The sequence below is a fragment of the Strix uralensis genome, chromosome 1 (genome assembly GCF_047716275.1).
Source record: "Strix uralensis isolate ZFMK-TIS-50842 chromosome 1, bStrUra1, whole genome shotgun sequence".
Classification (NCBI taxonomy): domain Eukaryota; kingdom Metazoa; phylum Chordata; class Aves; order Strigiformes; family Strigidae; genus Strix; species Strix uralensis.
The window spans coordinates 16229722-16250296 of record NC_133972.1 but is presented as its reverse complement, the minus strand read 5'-3'; the positions used below and the strand labels follow the sequence as shown (position 1 = coordinate 16250296).

General features: G+C 37.9%; 1 protein-coding gene across 1 annotated transcript in view; it reads right to left on the bottom strand.

Moving 5' to 3' along the window:
- CNTNAP2 (contactin associated protein 2) overlaps positions 1 to 20575 on the bottom strand; it is a 1208535-nt gene that overhangs the window by 181470 nt on the left and 1006490 nt on the right. Inside the window, exon 15 of the mRNA XM_074892371.1 lies at positions 20139 to 20266. Within this exon, the coding sequence (XP_074748472.1) occupies positions 20139 to 20266 (128 nt within the window). The remainder of the gene's footprint in view (positions 1 to 20138; positions 20267 to 20575) is intronic.

The window sequence follows — 20575 nt, the reverse complement described above, 5'->3', positions numbered from 1 at the left end:
AGGGACCGTTCAGTTACTACTGCTTTACTTTTCTGTAAAATCGACCAATATTGAGGAAAAAAACCTACTGTTAGAGTTAAGAGCATCAGCATTTAAGAACTCTGCTATAGCTATGCTGCTTCTGCAAAGATGTATGAGTCGTTTGTGCCTCTGAGGTGCCCTTCTGGATGTGCTCGTATGCTCTGGGTGAAGGAGATCGGAAAATTAATTCAGAATATAGAAAATAGAAAATTAAAAAGGAAAAGAAAAACAACTCCAAGAAGCCTAAGGGGTAAAAAGGGTGAAAAAGTGAAAATCAGTGAAGACAGAAATATTGTAAATTATGTATGATAGATTTTAAAAGAACATATCCTTCCTGTATAATCTAGTATTCTTCTGTGTTATGCTTGTAAAGTGTCTTTCTTCCTGCCTTCTCTATTTCAAAGGTATAGGGATGTCAGTGTTTTGAAAGGTGAGTATTTTCACAGTGGTCCCTGATAACAGGAATGCAACAGAGCCTGAGATAAGTGCATTAGTCCTGTAGTGTTGCAAATGCAAAAATCTGGCATAGTCAACTGTAAATAAATGTTGACCTTTTAATGACAGTTACATTGTTTCCCAGATGTATAATATTTTAAGTACTTAAAAAACTGCAAAGCAGTATTCCAGTAATTACTAATTCATCAGCTGTTACACCTGGCAATAGATCTTATTGCTACTGTGTCCATTTGATTTGAACCAAGTATCTTTGTGACAAAAGATTTCTTTAAATTGTTATTGGAACTGAAGAAGAGTTAAAATAATATAAATATGAGTAAGTCAAAATGCATTTAACTGATTTTCAAAAGAGGGAAAAAGCTGCATGTAAATCCCAAATATTGTTTGCAAGAACTAGCTTTGCTGGAGCATATCTTTTCTATAAATTGTAGATGCAGGTGCAGGGAGTAGTATAACCACAAGGTTAAAACCACAAAAATACCTCAACCAATACATACCTAATAGCTATGCTATTGGAAAGGCAACAATATCAATTCTAGATTTACACCTGGTAAACTTAATCTGTCTAAGGGAGTCTGAAATCACTTCTGTTTACTGCTATCCAGATCAGCTTAATGTTGAATACTGTGGCTACGTATGCCTATCTTTCACAAATGCAGAGGTACAAGGAGTAAGATAGTGCTTATCTGTAGGCAGCAGAGAAACAACAGGGCTTTGTTTCCATATGATGTACAAAATTAATAAATATTATTAAATATACATATAATATAAATTATTATATATAATAGTATTCATATGTCATTATTTGTATTATGAATAAATATAACTAAATAATATTATTCTTAAATATTATTAAAAATTAAACAAAATCACCCAGAAAACACAAGCAAAGAAAACCACACATGCTCAATTTTAAAGTTATTTATATTGCCCTTTCTGGCAATGTAATGGACTTCCTCCATTTTACAAAACCAAACACAACCTAAGATGTCTCCCAAATGCCACTTCAGCTCAGTTTAACCTATGCCTACTCAGGATCCTAGATAATCTGGAATAACTATCTTGGGCAAAAAAATGGAATAGATCCAAGTACTGAACAGAATAACAGGATATTTTTTATTTTTATCTGGCTGCAGCCATGGAGACTGTGAAGTTTGCAGAAGGCTCCCAGAAATGTCAAGGACAGTAGCTACAGGGGTTTCAGTGATATCTGCAAGCTATGAAGATGGTTAGTAGTGCAAACAGCTCTCTGAACTCCTACTGACTGGATCCCTCTGCCTCTCTGTCCCTTACAACTTTCACAGGGGCCTTAACACTCCGAGGAAAAGTAAAAGTTTAAATACCTGTGAGTACAGAAATACAGACTTAGGCAGGCTAAACTTTATAACTGACTCTCCTGCTCCCTGACCTCATCCATGAAAATCAAGAGTATGTAAGCTGTATTTCCTATAGAAACCACTCCCATGTTCTGATACATGGCTGGATGTCATAGAAATGTTTAGTAATCTGTACCACCAATGGTCATTTTATTATTATTATTATTAATTACTATCATACTGAATAGCATCCTATGCCATTAATAATTTCAATGAAGTAAATTATTTGTGAAGTAATGCACAACTTGCTGGATTGGATTATCAGAAGGATTTCCCTGGTGTGCAGAGTGTGAGTGAGCAGGCATTAACCGCTCTGCTTCTCTGCATGGCTGGGGTCAGGTTGGGAAGTGGTGGTGTCAGTACAAGGGGGGAGTTGAATGGGCTGCAGGCAGAGAGAAAGAAGCAGACAGGGGTGCAGGGTGCCTTGGCTCTGGTATTGCTTACCATGAACATATATAACAAAATAAAATGTTTCTTGCAAATGGGTAGAGTCACATCTTTTACAGAGGAACCATGATTCTCTCTTATGTCTGGACCAGCTACAGGGGCAGAGCAACAAACCACAATGCCTCCTTTAGGACAGGTTGTAAAATTATGTCTAAGGGTTCAGCACTAGTATGACCGGGAATATATTTGCACTGGGAAGCCTTCATGCTCCATATCAGAGGCAGTCTTATGACTCCGGGTGCAGGGAGGGTTACAACTGATAACCCTTTGTGAACTAAGTCTTCCTCAACTTATTTTCAACCACTTGGGTCCTCTCTAAAGCATACTTATAAATCGGGCTCCTGGGGTTTGAGATTTTTGAAACTGTCAAAAAAAATCAAAATTCAACTTTCAGTTTGGCGATAAGTATTAGTAAACTTAACTTGAGCTTAATGGTGTTTTTCATCTAGTAATGGCTATTTGAGTTCCCCTAGGAGCTCCTCTCTATCTATGTTTTCAAAGCTCATATCTCTTTTGGCTGCCTTCATGTCATGAAAAGTGTTTTCTCTGTTCATTTACAGACTGCTGTGCAAAAAGCAGCCTCTGGAAATGGCTGGTGTGCAGCATACCGTAGTCTACAAATCTGACAGAAAAAGATACCATTAAATTTTTTAAAGCTACAGGCAGCCCTGCTATTTGCATCTGCTCCTTGCAAAACAATCTGATGCTCTTCAAACTGAGAAGCTAAAGGTCTGCAGTGCTACTTGATGTTAATGGGCAGATATTTCCTATTACCTATTTGGTTACCCTAACTGGGTACTCTCTGGCACTGCTATGTGATATTAGAAGTACTACACTGGTGACTCTGCCCACAGAAATATCACTTGGGAGGAGGCACAGAGAGCAATGGGTAAGGGAAGGGGATGCATAAAGAAAACTATTAAAAGCCTCTTGTTCACAGGGTCAAACAGGTCTATGCTCACATTCAGAGAATGCAGGGTGCAGGGTGGGCTCGGAAGGCTTTGGCCCCCTTGCAATGTGAGAGTTGCGTGCAGCACAGACCCTCGCAGTGGCAGCACGAAGGCTGGAGACCTGCAGAAGGCACCGTTGCAGGGGCTCCACTTGCTGATCCCACTGCCTGCTGACTCTCCCCCAAGGATGGTCTCTGCCTAAAAGCTGCAGGAGAGCTCTTACTGTTCAATTTATTTCAGTATATGTGATAATTTAATTTCCCGTCAAATATAACAGGGAGTATGTGTATTTGTCCTAGCTATTTCTACCCACAATGTGTGTTTATTCATTACCCACTCAGCTATCTGTCTTTAATTAGTTCCTCAGCTGAGTACTTCAAGCTGTGCTGTGCACGTCTGGAATGTTTCTTGTTTTACTAATGAATTTAATTTCAGGAAGCTCCTTGATCATAGCTCAGTCACTATGAACTACTGACTCTTCATGTGTAAATAAAAGGGAAGAGATGTGGAGGGCCCCAGGCTTGCTTTCTGTGGTAAGTGATGATGTTTACTTGCCAAAGTCTCTTCAAGAGAGTGAGTACAACTAGGAAAGAGGAGATGAGGAATAAGGTGGAGAGATAAATCTACAGCATAAATCGCCATTTCTCTAAAGATCTCAAGGGAAAGGTCTAGTCTAATCATTCTTTCCACCATGCATATTTAATACAGTCAGCAGGGCCCAGAAAAATAAATTTTGCAGGTGGACTCTGGAAACATCTGAATGTTATTTATGAATAATTTTGCTTTTTACATATCGAGCTCACAGAGGAAAAAAATTTGTGTGGCGAATCATGGAGTAATTTCCTTATTTTAATGCATGGTACTGCATAGCATAAGGCTGATAAGAACTGAGGCTTATAGCCTTACATGTTAGGTTTTCTTTCAACATCAAAAAGTATTTGTTGGAGGCAGGACACTCTCTTGTTTTGTCCTGATAAATCACTAAGTACATATGCAATTTCCTAGTGTATTTGGGTCTTTCTTGGTTTGGGGTTTTGCTCATTTATTTTTGGATGTGAGTGGAGATGGCTAGCCTGAGCCCTGGATCCCTAGCAGTAGCTCCATGGCTAATTACAAGGGAATGGAAATGCTTGAGATGCTCTTCAGGTCAATTCTAACCTTGGCCACGTAGAAGCACAATGATTATCTTTTAGCACCTGAGTAACCTAAATGGAATGAAGGACTACGGTCAGGTTTCTATACAAGAACGGATCTGGTACTTGGGAAAGTCTGTCAGGATGATTAGTAAATGGAACACATTTTACAAAAAATGCATTAGAAGAGTTTGGCTAGGTCAGTTTAGATAAAACATTGAAAGGAGACAAGATGACACTTCATGAATACATTTTGGAAGTACTGGTTAGGAAGCAAGATATAGTTAAGCTAAAGATTAATATAGGTACAAGATCGAAAGGATATAGATTGGACATGAGCTTGTGTTGATTGCAAATTAGAAGTTGTTTTCTATCTACCTGAGGACTGACACACTAATATACTTTTGCAGACGGAAGACTTACACAGTGGGATTTTGATAAGTTTATCAAAGTGATTCCAGGAGAATTGGTGGAGATAAACAATGTAGCTCCTGATATACATCCTTAGGTCTCTGGTTTGCTGGCGTGTCCACAAGAGGTCGAAAAGAGATTGGATTACTGTTTATAATATATGTCGTGTTGCTTCCACACTACTGAGGATCAGGAAGGAACTGAGGTTATTTTTGTGTTGATATTCCCATCCTTTGAACACTATAGATTTGTGATTGCTAGACAGATGCAAACAAATCATGCTGAGGTCTCTCAGCTGCCTAGCTATGTGGTTGGCAGCAGTTAGAGAGAACTGTCATATATTTGAAGACATCTTCTGTGTTGTTTGGGCTACTGCATCAGTAGTAATCTGTTAGCAGGACTGTCCTGTACAACCCACGAGAAGGAAGGGCCTGACTTACAGATCTTGATTCACGACAACCAATCGGCATGTGATCTCTGCCCTTTTCCTGATTCAGAAAGGATCATATATTTAACAAGCGTTCGCAAACTGAAGCATGTGATGTATGAATAGAGTCTGAGGAAACTGGGTTTGCTTATTCTTAGAAATGCTCAGAGGGGAGATAATTGCTGCCTTCACTGCCTGATGGGTAGTTCTGGATAAGATAAATCCAGGCTCTTCTCAGAGATGCAAAGCAAAAGATCAAGAGACAACAGTCACAAACTGCAACACAGAAAATTCCCTTTGGATATAAGGAAAATATTTTCACAATTAGAGTGGTTAAGCACTGGAACAGGTTGCCCAGAGAGACGGCAGAAACTACATCCTCAGAAATTTTCATAAAATGAATAGAAAAGGCCCTAAACAACTTGATTTGGGTTTGAAGTTCGTCCTGCTTTGAGCAGGAGATTGGACTGAATGACCTCCATAGGTCCCCGTCAAGCTAAATTAACTTACAATTCTAAACCCTATTCTTCCAGCTGAGCTCAGAAGCACTTGCAAAACATCTTAAATTTTCTAATCTTTAATAAATTAATGTCCTGCTCTGGATAGTGAGAAAGATATAAAGCAATTTGCAACAACAGAATAAAATGTTGCTTTTTTTCTCTGTGTCATCGTCCAACAGATTTTCTGACTGGAAGTTGGCATATTCTCTGCTTTTGAAATATTGCTTTATTGTTGTGTTTGATATTGCTGGCTTCTATATGTCCTCTTCGAACAACTGGTAGTTTCCCCCCCACATCCTTTGGAAAATATTTTTAGTACAATGCAAAAGAATTCTATCAACTAAGGGCTAAAAAGAAAGAGCTACAATAATGAAAGTTTACATATTTTTATTATTTAAAGGTTCAAACAGTTAATGGATTAAAGCAAAACCTGAAAGAAGCACTGTTTCTTGTTGTCATGGGAAGTTTTTAAGAAGTTGCTAACAATGACACACCTATCTCTTGAATTGACACCTTCAGATACTGGTTTCCATTTTTCTCAAATCCTGCCTATTGCTTTAAGCATCATAATTTTATTTGGTTGTATCTTAGACTACTACAGATTTTCTGAGGATAGCTGCAATGCACTGTATGAGAATTTTTTTATTTGATAACTGACTGTCCTTATGGGATCCCAAAGTTACCTTATGATATTAGAGAGAACAATCAGATTAGCCACCTGAAATACAGCGTGTGCACAGAGAACAGGAGAGAGCTGTCTCTGCATGGTGATAAACAGAGATGAACTTCAGAATACAGATGAGTAGAATATCAGTTAATCACGTTATAATTTAAGCAGGACTGAAGCTACTGGAAGAATGCTTATTTTTAGTTTACAAAAGTGAAAGTTCACAAGTCTCTACCTCGGCACAGGGAGTAACTTTGTGTTTAAAGAAAGGAAGGAAGGAGTGTCCCTCCCATGAAGCAAATATTTCCTTTAGTTACATATTTTCTAACAAAACCTTGTCATTGTTATGAAGTTTTGAAAGAAACCGAGAGTTTGTTGAAACTGTTCATGAAATGTATCTACACTGAGCTGATTGTTTTGTAAATTTTACTCTGATTTGGACATTTAAAAAAGTCTTTTAGTTCAAACCCTATTTATTTATTAAATATAATTAAACAGTGATGAAGTAGCTCTTTGTAAAATGTTGAAAGTCAAAGTCACAATGATGTACTTCCATCAGTGGGAATTGGGCTTGATAACCAATGTGTTCAGTTTCAGATAACTTATGTTTTTCATTGTTGGTATGGCAAGTTTTTTTGACCATTTTCTCTCCTTTTGGGATGGGAAATCGAAGTATTTCTTGGGAAAATCCCTTCTCTACCATGGTTTTGGAAGCATTTTAACTTTCCTGGAGGAGATCCTTCCAACTATGGATCAAGTTTACTTCTGCCTGCATCTGAAATATGAAGATACGATAACAGTTCATAACAATAAATTGTTTTAAATTTAAACTTATCATAGCAAATCTAAAATAAATGATAGTCAAGTGAACGGGACACAGATACATGAACTGTGGCTAATAATTGATTTACAGTGATTCAGTTTCTCTGTTTTCAAAAGCAGAACTATTTGCAGTGATAAGGCAAGTTCTCCATCCACAGGACTTCATAAAACCAAGGGTAAATAATAAAATACAGATACAGTGTGTATGTTGGAAATTGATTAGTGAAAGAAAAGACTGAAAGGAAGATTTTGAAGCCATAATTCACTATTGACTCTCTTTCCATAACTGCTTCCTTGAAAGCTGTTCTTATGAAAAGTATTGCTCTTCTCAATCAGACCAAATCAGATATGCAGATGGTTCTTCACAAATGAGAGTTGAAATACAGGCATATAAAAATGTTAGAATTTGCTGCTTAATATTGTAAAGCTGAAAGCTTCGTGATTCTGCAAGCTTAGCTAAGACTTTCGAAGTACAGATTACTGTAAGCTCCTAACAGTAAATGGATAGGACTGCCTTGAATTGCTTTAATGAGCAAAAAAAAAAAATAAATTATAAAGTAAAGGATTTTCTACTCATCTCCTTTTAATTCTATCTGAGCTGATTCAAAGTTAAAACCTTGACTAAAATTATCAGCATTTCCAAATTTCTTCTTTATTTGCCTATTTGTCTTAAATAACCAAGTAGGCACCTCACAAAAGATAAGTATTTAGCACAGAAAAGAGGAAGAATGAAGGGGAATTCCTCTGAAACCTGCTCTATAGATATCGAATTTATAGCACTTCACAGGTTGCAACTCATTTGAAACCCAGCATATTCAAACCTAGAAATTTAATAGTGGAAGTTCTTCATGTCATAATCAATCTAAAAGGGAGTGAGTAGACAATCCTTCATATTTCTCTTATTCTAGCCCTTTTTCCCCCACTTTTGCAAGTTTTTCCATAGAAGGCAAAGATCAGAAAAAAACACTAAAAAATAGATTAGGAGGTTAATTCTTCATATTGTATCTATTCTACATCTCTCAAGCTATTGTTATATTACCTTTCCCTAGTTCAGAATTCTAACAACTTGCTCAAATTGCACAACTTTGCAACCCTGTTTTAAGAAGTACTAAAGCTGTTTCTTTGGGGACCACATCATAGATATACTTAAAAATCTAAAATGACCTGCTTCTTCTTTGAAAGAAGGATCAGGATACATTCTTTAGAAAATCCTGGTAAGCACTGAGTGGGATGTGATATACACAACAAATATTGTGTATACATACATGTAATAGGACTTGACAGGAGTGTTTTGAATAGAAGCTGTCAGAATTCAGCCCAACAATTAAAGGATGGGGAGTCTGAGGGATGGGAAATCATTATGAAGTGCAGCTGTGAGTGTGGAATACATACCTGATCTTCCTTTTTATTCAACCATTGGATGGAAAAAGTTCAGCTATTTTAAAATCTTGTATTGACATAATTAGATTTAACTTGGTTGCCTAGTACAGAGATCAATGGTGCAAGCTTAATAAGCATCGAGGGTCCCCAGATTCTTCTTTATTAGTTTCTCCACCTTGGTAGTTGGGCATTTCTTAGTGCTACTGAGTTACTTTGTGTTAGGTGTTGGGTGCTGCAAGGTTAGACGAGCTCCTTTATAACTGGATATCCTCCATCCTGCTGCCATTCACTTATCTATGTCTAAATGAGACTGAATTTGCATAACTTACAAAATAGCAATGAAAAAGACTGACCTCCCTCTACCTCACCTTCAATCATTTTTTGCCTTTTTCTGTTCTTTCTGCTCTTTAAATGTCAGTCAGTGCTGCAGGAATACACAGGCCAAAAGTATTAAAGTGAGAAAGAGTTCCACCTAAAAAATGAATATAGATAACTTCCTCCATTTTATACCTTATTTCTGAGATTATTCAGCTTTATGGGGTGAAATTTAAAGGTGACTGTAAATCTGTGCACATAATTGACAGGATTCCAGCAACTTCTCATTCCCCAGTTTAGTCTCAGGTTCTCCTAGTTTCTTATTGCTTTACTGACATCTCCTTCTCATCACTTCTGTAGACACTGTAGGAATAGGTTAATCTTTTCATTCTTAGATTTTGTACCCTGCACAATTGCTTTTCTTACTTTGCTATAGGTAAGTGATAAGATACCAATATGCATTACAGTCACATAGATAGTAAAATGTTTGAAATTATAATTAAAGCATAACTTTAACAGGATTTGAGTTTAATAGGAACAGCTACTGTATGTCATCTATCAGACTAATGACTCTTCGCTTAAATTCCCTAGGAATTTAGAGACAATACTTTACATGAAATGCTTCAGATACTTCTTTTTTGTATTAAAGAAGATAAAATTAACCTGTAATATAATCATAATGATGAGGGGAATTTGAATAAAATTAGCTCTTAATTGCATTTGAATTCCATATCTCTGAAACATAAAGCTCATAACTCCCCTATGGGGTTTCACAATTTTTTTCTTTTATGATCAGTTGGAGAATTGATCATGGGCATTGATTGCCATATGTTTTCATTACTTCAGCAAATACATAAAGAGAGTAAAATTTATTAGTGCTTTGCAGTTCGAATGAATTGCCTTCTGTAGTTTATACCAACAGACACATTTAGGGAGAATTGAATGCATGTGAGAATTAATTAATAGTAGGCAGGTCCATTCCTATCTTAAACCAGCTAAAATGTCTCTACCACTGTCTGGTTTACATTTCATGATGAATCTGGGAAGTGTGGAGATGTAAACTGTGGAACTGTGTTATTCCTTGTACATTAATTCAACGCATGTGTAAAACAGGTATGACTTTGATTTTAAAAGACAGTAAAGAGTGCACAGAAAAAGGAACTGGCAGGAAAGTATACAGTAAAGATGACAAAGATTAAATGTATTTCCCCTCAGAAGAGATACTCAGAGCATACTGCTTTCTTGTCCTTAAGGAAAAGTCTCCAGCAATGTAAATTGTATTCATAATGAAAATACACATTAAATGACAGTGTAATCAATAATACTTTCATTGACCACCAGGTACAGGCAAAAGTGTCGTAAGTCTCACTCTTCTGAACCATCCACTCAGACTCTATCAGATCTTGGCAAAGCTTGAAAGGATTAAAAAGACGGCGTCAAACTACATCAAGCGTCAATGCTTGCTGTTAAAAGGATCTCTCTTCTGTATCTTCTAACAAGACCACTCCCTTAGAAAGGTTTTCTTTTTCTTTTTTTTACCTTGGATTACTGACTTGTGTATGGGACAACCTGTATGGGGCACTGGTTTTCCCACTATGCCAAAATTATAAATTTCACTTTGTTTCCTTTATTCTCTTGCACTATTTGCAGGCATCCTGCTGCTTCAGTCAGACATAAAAAGACATGTCTTTCTAGGATGATGGCTACATTTTATGTGATCTGCACTTCCTCCTGCTCTGTGATATGAGTGGCACTCATGGGTAGGGTTTGCTTTCAGAAAGGAGACAGAACAAAACCTGACAGTGAGTGGGATACATTAGAGCAGTGGTTCTCAACCTGTAGTCTATGGACTCCTGGGGGGACGTGATATCGTCACAGGGGGTCTGTGAAGGCTCAAAGCAGGGGTGGGGAACATCCAGCCCAGAAACATTTGCTCTGGCCCGCGGCAAGCACTGCGCCTCCTTTTCCCACAGTCCCCTCCCCTCAGTGCTCCTCTCATACTCAAGCCCCCACCCCACCTGCCCTGACACACTAGTATTTTCGGAGCTAGTACGGTTGGTGGGACCCACTTTAACTAGGTGGTTTTTCTCTTAAAGACATTTTCTTAACCCAACGGCCCTCTTCAGGGCCACGACGGAACTGAAGTCTGTTCCTCTAAGTGGTGGCCCTGGACTCGTACACAAAAATATATGGTGACTGAACACAAACAAGCGGGGGGTGAGAAGAATTATAAAAACTTTTCATCAAATTTTAATGTAAAAATTGGCATCAAATTCAGAATTAGCATATTAAAATACCATAAAATGGGACATTTGAGCAAGAAGAGTGTTGATGCTATTATTTTAAATTCACATGGAAACACTGCAATAAAGATATTATAATAGGAGTGTGTGCATTTACAGATTAATTTATTTCTCCTTCTCTCCAAATTTGAAGACCCTTCATGACATAATTGGAATAAATATTTGATGCAGTCTAGTGCTTTATATCTTGAGTTAGGTCTTGGTGGTCCACGGCCACAAAAGGTATTTAAAGGGGTCCCATGGTGAAGGAAAGGTTGAGAATCCCTGCATTAGAGAATATTCATATACGACCTATGAGTCAATATGATGTTAAAAGTGGGTCACTTTACAAGTATTTATTTCATTAATACACTTGTATGCAAAGTTTGAAATGAAAGAGAATTTTATGGCTATGTTATAAACCTCAGAGAAAGGTGTTTTACAGTAGAAATGTTGACAGCTTATAATGAGTGCATGAACACGGAAATCATTAATCTTACCAATTCCTTGTTGGGCTTTTAAGATTATATAAAAGAAACCTTACATTCAGGATACTGTGTAGAAAGAGTTCTCAATGAGCCTTACAGTGCTTTAGAGACTATTTCCTCCCAATTTTCCATGCCGAAATGTGTCCTGTTGTACAAATGCAAAGGAGTAAGAGAAAAGCGTCTAGAACGAGTAGCTCAGATTAAGTATTATCACAGAGAAAGAAAATATTTTGTGGAAATCATTTCAGTCATACATATTCAAATGCTGTCCACACTGCCTGCCACCCCCAAAACCTCAAGACAATTCCAAGGTGATTTGCAATTCCAGAGACATTAGGTCTTCTCATTTTGGTACTGTCTGCCATGGATCATCTAAGGTAGAACTTATCTTGTGGAAAACTTACAGAGCCGTAAGTTAGAAATTAAACTCAAAGGTTTTTGTTTTATGACATCAGAGAACCACTTTTGAGTGTAATTATAGTGCTTCTGAGAATTGGTCATAAATGAAAAGGATGACCAAACTACCAGCCAAAAAGCCAGCACCTGGAGCACTTTGTGCTTAGGAAGAATAAGAACATGTTAAGAGAAGCCATGAGAGGACATACTCTACCCTATGTTCACCTTTAAATCTCTTTGCATATTTCAGTGTGAGAAAGAAATGCCCTAAATTTATGTGAACAATGGAAGTTTTCCAGCTCCTGTTTTCAGGACAGGCAAAGTTTTATTCACATGGCCAGAAATGGCCTATACTTGTATGAGACAACCAGCCACAGTCTGAGATTTCTGGGAGGTGACGAAAGGAAGAATTCTCTTAGAAACATAAAGGCACTGTAGGAGGACATTCCAGCACCTCTCACTGGCGAAAACATTTCCACACAAATACTAAAATAAATTCTAGTTCAAGTTAAGAATAAAAGCAAATTATGCAGTACGAAATAGGGTTAAAGGTGAAGAGAAAGAGACTTAACCATGGGAAATGACGTTATACGAATCAGGTATTAAACAACTGTAAAAGAGCAGATTTGTTTGCCTAGAAAGTTTTAGAAAGATGACCTAGTGCGTCATTTTTTTCTCTCTGAGGAAAACAACTGCATATGAAGAATAATCACAGCAATTTGATTAACTGAACTGGGTGATCCCTACCCAAATCCTAAGTGGACACTCTTATTTTATCACCTTCAACAAAATCCACTGAAAAATTCAACTGAGTCTGAAATAATACTTTTTGGTTATCAGGCTGTTTTTATTGAAATGAAACTTTTCTTTCTCCTGCTTTGCTGGTGGCATTGGAATGACTGTGATAAACAGTGGGCACAATGTCCTGATGTTCTTTGGATGAATCTGTATTCCACTTGAATTGCATGATGTACAATCCAGTGCAACAGATAAAGACATGCTGGGGTAAGAGCTGTGGAAATTCAGCAGACAAATTTTTATGTTTACTGAAGGCAGCTACACTTACTAGTGAAAAAAGTTAAACTCTTAGGTGGATCAAATTTTGAGCTGTATTTACCCTACTGAATTTATCATGATTGGAAATTCATAAGAGATCCATTAAAAAATAAATTTATATAGATATCACTAGCAATACAAGCAAAAAATAGGGAAACATAGAAAAATCTAGAGATTGTGATTAGTTTTCTAACCTGAGTAGCAGAGAAGTAATTAACACCTCAAATGGGAATTGCCTAAATCCCATCAAACAAGCTTCCAGTGGAATTATTGCTTCAGAAGTTTCAAAAAACAAATTTTTGCATTTTCCACATTTAATTATACATTTAAGAGGCCAGCTACAAGCACTCAGGCTTAATGTTTTTTTGATGTTAATTTTCATTTGATAAATGTTTTGACTTCCAGTAACCTGTAAGACAAGTCACTATATTACTGGAATCTTGTCTAAGATACAGCAAGAGTAATTGATTCTACTGAAATTCCAGTTGGATCTTTTACCAATTCAAATTGTTTTTTTGCTGCGATACTCTCCAGCTTAACTTACCTATACATGTAAGAATAACATCACTGCTGTTCTGACTGAGTTAACACATTGAGTGTCCTACTAGAGAACTGATGTTGTTATAGGTTTAATATGTAACTAAAAACTGCACTGTAAGGCAGGTTTTTTTTTTTTCTCAAACTCAGGTGGTACTATTGAAAAACAAGTTCAAGATGTTTAAAAGTGTCCTCAATTTGGAATGTAATGCATGCCTGTCATAGAATCACAGAATACCAGGTTGGAAAGGACCTCAAGGATCATCTGGTCCAACCTTTCTTGGCAAAAGCACAGTCTAGGCAAGATGGCCCAGTACCTGGTCCATCCAAATCTTAAAGGTGTCCAATGCTGGGAAGCTGCTTCCCTGGGGAGATTATTCCAATGGCTGATTGCTCCCATTGTGAGAAATTTTCCTCTTGTGTCCAGTTGGAATCTCCCCAGCAGTAACTTGTACCCATTATCCTGATCTTTTCCATGTGATTCCTTGTAGAAACGAAGTCTCCACCTTCTTTGTAGCCACTCTTTGAATACTGGACCATGGCAATAAGGTCACCCTTAAGCCTTCTCTTCTCAAGGCTGAATAAACCCAATTCTCTCAGCCTCTCCTCACATGGCAGGCTTCCCAGCCCTTTGATCATCTTTGTGGCCCTCCTCTGGACCCTCTGCAGCCTGTTCACACTTTTTTTGTAGAGCAGGGATTAAAACTGAACACAGTATTCCAGGTGTGGCCTGACAAGTGCTGAGTAGAGTGGGACAATGACTTCTTTATCTCTGCTGGTGATGCTCTTGTTGATGCAGCCCAGCATCCTGTGGCCTTTCTTTGCCACAGCAGCACACTGTTCACTCATATTGAGCTCACTGTCCCCCAGAACCCCCAGGTCCCTTTCCGCAGAGCTGCTCGCCAGCCAGCTAGATCGCAGCCTGTGCTGCACTCCTGGATTATGTTTTCCCAGGTGCCAGACTTTACATTTGTCCTTGTTGAATGTCATAAGGTTCTTGTTAACCCACTCCTCCAGCCTGTCCAGGTCTTCCTTCAGGGTGCCTCTCCCTTCCGAAGTGTCCACTTCCCCACTCAGTTTGGTATCATCAGCAAACTTCATCAGGGTACACTTGCTCCCATCATCCAGATCACTTGTGAAGACATTACACAGCGTTGGGCCCAAGATTGATCCCTGGGGGACCCCACTTGTGACAGGTTGCCAGTTTGAAAAGGAGCTGTTTCCCACCACCCTCTGGGTGCAGCATCAGCCAGTTCCCCACCCACCGCACAGACCACTTGTCTTTCATATGAAACAGTGAATTTATTTTTCATGGCAAGTAACAGTTCTGAGTCACCAACCTGTAGACATGATGCATAGAAGTACTTCAGGAATACAAAAACACACCTTATCAAGGATACCAGCCTGTAAGAACTGACCCTGGCAGTGACTGTCTGTTTTAAATATCCATAGACTGCTTTTAATACAAACCAGAGTCACAAAAAATGCCCATGTCCACATCACTGACTAAATAAGCCAACTCTACTGGAACATTCTAAAAGGAAGTACGAGAGTAGAGCCAAAAGTGATATCTAGAAGTGAAAGAAACAAAGCACCAAGTCATGAAAAGAATGATAAGCCACAGTCAAAATCACTGAATAAAAGAACTCAAGGTATATTTCCCCTGAGAATACACATGCAGAGTCACCTGCACACATGCACAAAAAAAAAAAAAAAAAAAAAAAAAATCAGTGCACTGATGTAAGAAGTGAGTTTTGATTTGTTCCTGAATTTCTGTCATTTGTCAATTTTGTCTGTCACTGCAGATCCTACACGAACAGTGGTGATACGGGTCTTCATGAAAGCTTAGCTTAGAGAGAACCACAGTCAACGCAGCTGCCTCCTCCTCCACATTTTGAGGATTAAAGATAATAGAAGGAAAACACAAAAAAAGATTCATAGCTCAGAAATCTGAGTCTAAAGTCTTACTGGGAGGGTATAAACTGTACACTGGAAGAGAAGGAAAAAACATAAATCTGATCTGTGTAAAAAAATCTCCCCCTTAAATTCTGTCTTTGCTATAGCAGAAATGGGACAAAAGGAAAATAGACTCAAGGAGAAAGGCAAATCTAGAGCAGAATAGTCAATCTGTTCCCCTCTGGGTTTATAAAGAGCAGACTAAAATCAAAATTGTTGAAAGTCCTTGGGAAAAGGATACTCTTAGCAGGTTACAAATATAGGAGCTTTGAGAACACCAGTATTTTCCTAAGGGGAATGAGAAGACAGTCTTGAAAAGGTGCCAAAAGTCACAAAAGTAATTTTGATTCAATATGATTATTGATGAAATCTCTGTAGCAATAGCACCAACATAGTAAGCTAAGCTCTTCAGTTTGGTTTCAGAAGATATTACCGGATCCATTTTCACAGCCTTGATCGACCACCTCAGTCTGAGCTTAGACAGAAAAAAAATCCCCAATATACTTGTGTCTTTCTCCAAAGGGAGAAGGCTCGAGGTACTCCTTTGCATTACAGTGGAATAACCTAAAAATATGGACAAGTCTTTCTATTACTGGTTGGACATGGCCAAATGCAGTGGGGCTGAGGAGTCTAGGTGCTACTGCATTAGTATTAGTACAACTGTAATAGGTCTGTAAAGGGATTTTAATCAGTGTCTCAAAGATACTTGAAGAGTAAAGCTGATTAATTAGTGGGTTTATGTTGGCCCTTTTTTCTAGATACTGCACAGAATACATTCACTTGAGAAAAAAAAGAGTGGTTTCCTTATCCAATATTACTATAGAGTCTCAGGACTGGTGAATGTCAAAGTTACATAGATACGTGTTTTCCATGTCTCCATTTTTAATTCTAGTTCAGCTTAGAGGATCTTGAGAATCTGATGATAAACTGCTGTTGCCATTCTGTAAGTACAGCGTTCATACAGCAGTGGCCAGGAAGGACAGCTTTACTTTAAGTCTGGGTAGACTTGACATTTGCTCAAAATCTTTGCTTGATCTGTGAATGCAATACAATGCCAAAAATCCCACTGAATCCATATCCTAGTTATGTACCTCTTCTCCATAAAATTGGACAAGTCTGCTCTCTTGGTAGGTCACCAATTAGAAAAATAATGAAATATTTAGAAGGCATTCCTCAATGCTAAAATAACAAATGGAAAAGAGACATTTGGATATTTTATCCAAGGTACAAGACAGGCCCCAGGCAAGATTCATGGGATTTTTGCCACAATCACCAGATGAGTCTTCATCATTCTGGTAGAACACAGCAGCTTAAGCAGATCTTTAGAGGGGTAACAAAGGTCCTTTTTGCTGACTACTTTTCAGGATGCAAATAGTGTTTTGTGAGATGCAGTTAAATATGAAAAATACTTCTGGAACACAAAGATGGAAAATCATGCATGGCCAAATTTTCTGATTTTATTTCCTACAATAACCACATCCAAGCTTGCCCAGAGCAGACTTAATCAGATAATAAATCAGGAGAATAGAAAAATGAAAGTGTCATTTGTGGGACCAAAATAAAATCTATATTTCTGAAAGAAGAATCTAGTGATTTTTGCAATAGCAGAACAATTACAATTCTGCAATAAGTGTACTACATTCCTAATGTTCCTTGGTTTGTGTTGAACAAATAGCACTAAGATAAATGATTTTCAGATTTACTTTGGTCAGTCAATAGTGTGGGAACGGTTAATTGTTGTGACCCCACTGATTAACTGATTATTTAAGAATTTGATGGGTATGGGGGGAAGGGAACCGCATGAGATAACCCATATCTGCTTTCTTTAAACCTCCTTGCCCTCAAATAGCAATCCTTCAGCTGTCTGTTCTTATGGACTGCAAAGGACAGCAGCTCTGCTGTACTGTTACAGTTCTCAGGTACTGCTGTGACCGGGCCTAGGTGACATGTCAGTGTCTCTAGATGTTACACAGAAATAGCTATGAAGTGTGTGGCAATTTACACTGTAATTCTGATGTGAGAATATGGCCTTTTATGTGCTGCAAAATATCACTGGACTTAGGGGTTGATCCATCACATGCCATGGACAACTCAGGGCAATACAAGATAAGTTCTCACAGTACTGGCAGGCTCTACAATCACAATGAAAAATTCTTCTAAATAGGTAAATTCATATTTGACTAGTTAGGAACCCTTACCTTTTCCACATTCCTTCCAACCAGACCAGAAATCTGTATTGCTTTGTCAGTCTTCATACCTCTAACTGAATTTCATTGACCACCTTCAAAAATTATACAATGATAACTACATACAGAACACATGCAATGGAATTGTGTGCTCTGATGAGAGTGAACATTTTTAGTATTAATAATGTTGGTTTTGATGCATGTAATACACCAAAAATGGAATAACTGTTTTTTGGAATCCCTTTCCACAAATTCAGCACTTTGGATCTTCCTTCCCTTTAGAATAAAAGCACATTTTGAAACTTTGGAATTTTCCCCAGGACAGAAACCTCGTTTTCCACAAGCTTTAATCCATGGTGAGACAGTACTGGTCTGGGGTACAGCAGTTGCTGTATTTGGTCAAGAAAGAATATGAAGGAGAATGCTTAGTAAATGCACTGTGAATATAACACAAGAGCTTTCACCAACTGCAAAGGACTAGGGTTTATATTATCTCCTGTGAGAAAATTTATACCAGCTTTTTGATAATAATATATTGTCATGGAAGTAAATACAAACTTATTCATAGGCAAAGTTTTTTTAAAACTACAAATCATACCTGCAAAGTTCAAATAGAAAATTCAGTTAATCAGGATGTTAGGAATACAGCCGTTCAGTTTCCCAAATGGCTGTGTCACTCAGTCACACTCTAATAAAGGCTACTATCTGCTCAAATGAGGTTTCATTTATACTAATATTTCAAAATGGCTACACTTTAGAGACTGATATTTCTAGCAGCACTAGGATTCAGATTATGAGGAATACAGGTGCAAGAAAGATGCTATCGTTATTTCTTAGTCATCAATTTTAAGAGCCTATTACGAAAATGTTCGTCAAACATAGCTGAGAAACAAACAAACTGACCTATGATCAGCCAAACACCATAAATAACAAGCACCAAATAGGTGATGTGAAATTTTGCAACCATCCCATGATATTTGTTTCTGCTCGTTAGGCATCAGATTCATTAACAAAAGCTGGAAGGATCATTTGCACAACTCAGAAAGACACAAACAGAAAAAGAGGCTAAGCACATTCAGTTGTATCACTGAGCCATGGCCTAGGGTTTTGAAGCATCAGACTGGGACCCAGATATCTCTTTTGTACTTGTCCTGCCTGATGGATGACTCTGAGTATGCGATTTTCTCTCAGTTGGGATTAATTACTTTAGCTTATGGCAGGGATAATGATACTTACCTCCTTTGTAAAGTACTTAAAAACATGCAGATGGAAAGCATGTAGCTGTAAAAGGACAGAGGAGGAAGGACAAACATACTCATCCTTGTCGTGCCATGTTAGACACTGGTTAGAACCAGGTTGTTCAGCCTGCATGTACTATGTCCACCCATTCAATATTTCTACATCATTGCAATCTCACAGGCTGATTTACAGTACACTTTACCAGCATCTGAGGATGGATTTTGTATTCTTTATAGACCATGCAAATATTAGTTATTGTAAATTAAATCAGGCAACCTTTCCTTACTGCACCAGTTGTAACAAAATGGCCTTCTAATACAGAGGACAAGCATAATGCATGTGCCAACTGCTTAGAGTTTAAGTTTCTGAAGTGTGATTTAAAAGTTGCTCTGCCTTCCACGGTGGATTTCACCTTCTGAAATATAAAATACATTGAAGGAAGAATACAATCCTCCCCACTGCATCCCAGCTTTTTTGTGTGTGTGAAGTGGAAACTTATCCATTATACTGATTTACTCTATCCCCTGGATCAAACTGGAGGACGTACACCTCCTATCAGCACTTTGCCTGGAAATCAGAGACTACTACAAAAAACTCAACGTTTTACATGGAAACGTCTAGACCTGATATGGTTAACACTTGATAACAATCTTGTCAAACTTTATACACCTGTAAACAGAGTTTACAGCGGTAAGTTTTGCCATCATGCTACTATTTATATCCTATAAACACAGTTTACAGTGATATGCATAGTAATGATAACGACACCAACAAGAGCACTCAACAGAAGCACAGATGTTGAGAGATGTTCTTATGTAATCCTTATTACTGCTTATATCTACATAAACTTAGTTGAATAATCAAAGTTGCCACATTTACCATAAAATAAAGACAAATATCGATATTTTAAATGCAAAGATGAGCCATTATCTATGCAATTTCATAGACAAAATTCAAATTACATCATGCTTTCACAGAAAAAAGTCTCTGAGTAAACAGTCAGTTCTCTAAATTTGCATGGGGGTCTACAAAGTTACCAATTTCCAATTTGCTTTCTATCTAGGAGTAAGTGGAAGAAAATCAGCAAACTTACGATCTCCTTGACAACGCACTGGACCCACAGATATCTTGGCTTCAGACCCAGGCCGGTCAACATCTCCAACCACTACCTGACTCACTGGTAGGTGCTCTTTGTATGACAACATCCCAGTGTCTTTTCTCCTGAATTACAGAGAGAGAGAAAAAGAAAGCAATTGTGAAATACATTAAAATAATTTCCTTCATCATTATTATTGTTCAATGAACTAAGCGTCAAAAGACTAGGTATGCAACAATGACACCAGTACGGTGTTACCGTCTAAAAACCTGTCTCTAATGGCATCAGTCTGAGCAATAACACTGTCCATTTACTGGAAAACAGATGGGTAGCAGCTACTGTCACCCAGGAACACAGTCAGAGTAGCAGCTTGCTCTGCGGCCAGTCCTGGACTCAGCTGGGCTTGTGCGGGTCTCCCTGCTTTCCAGACTGAC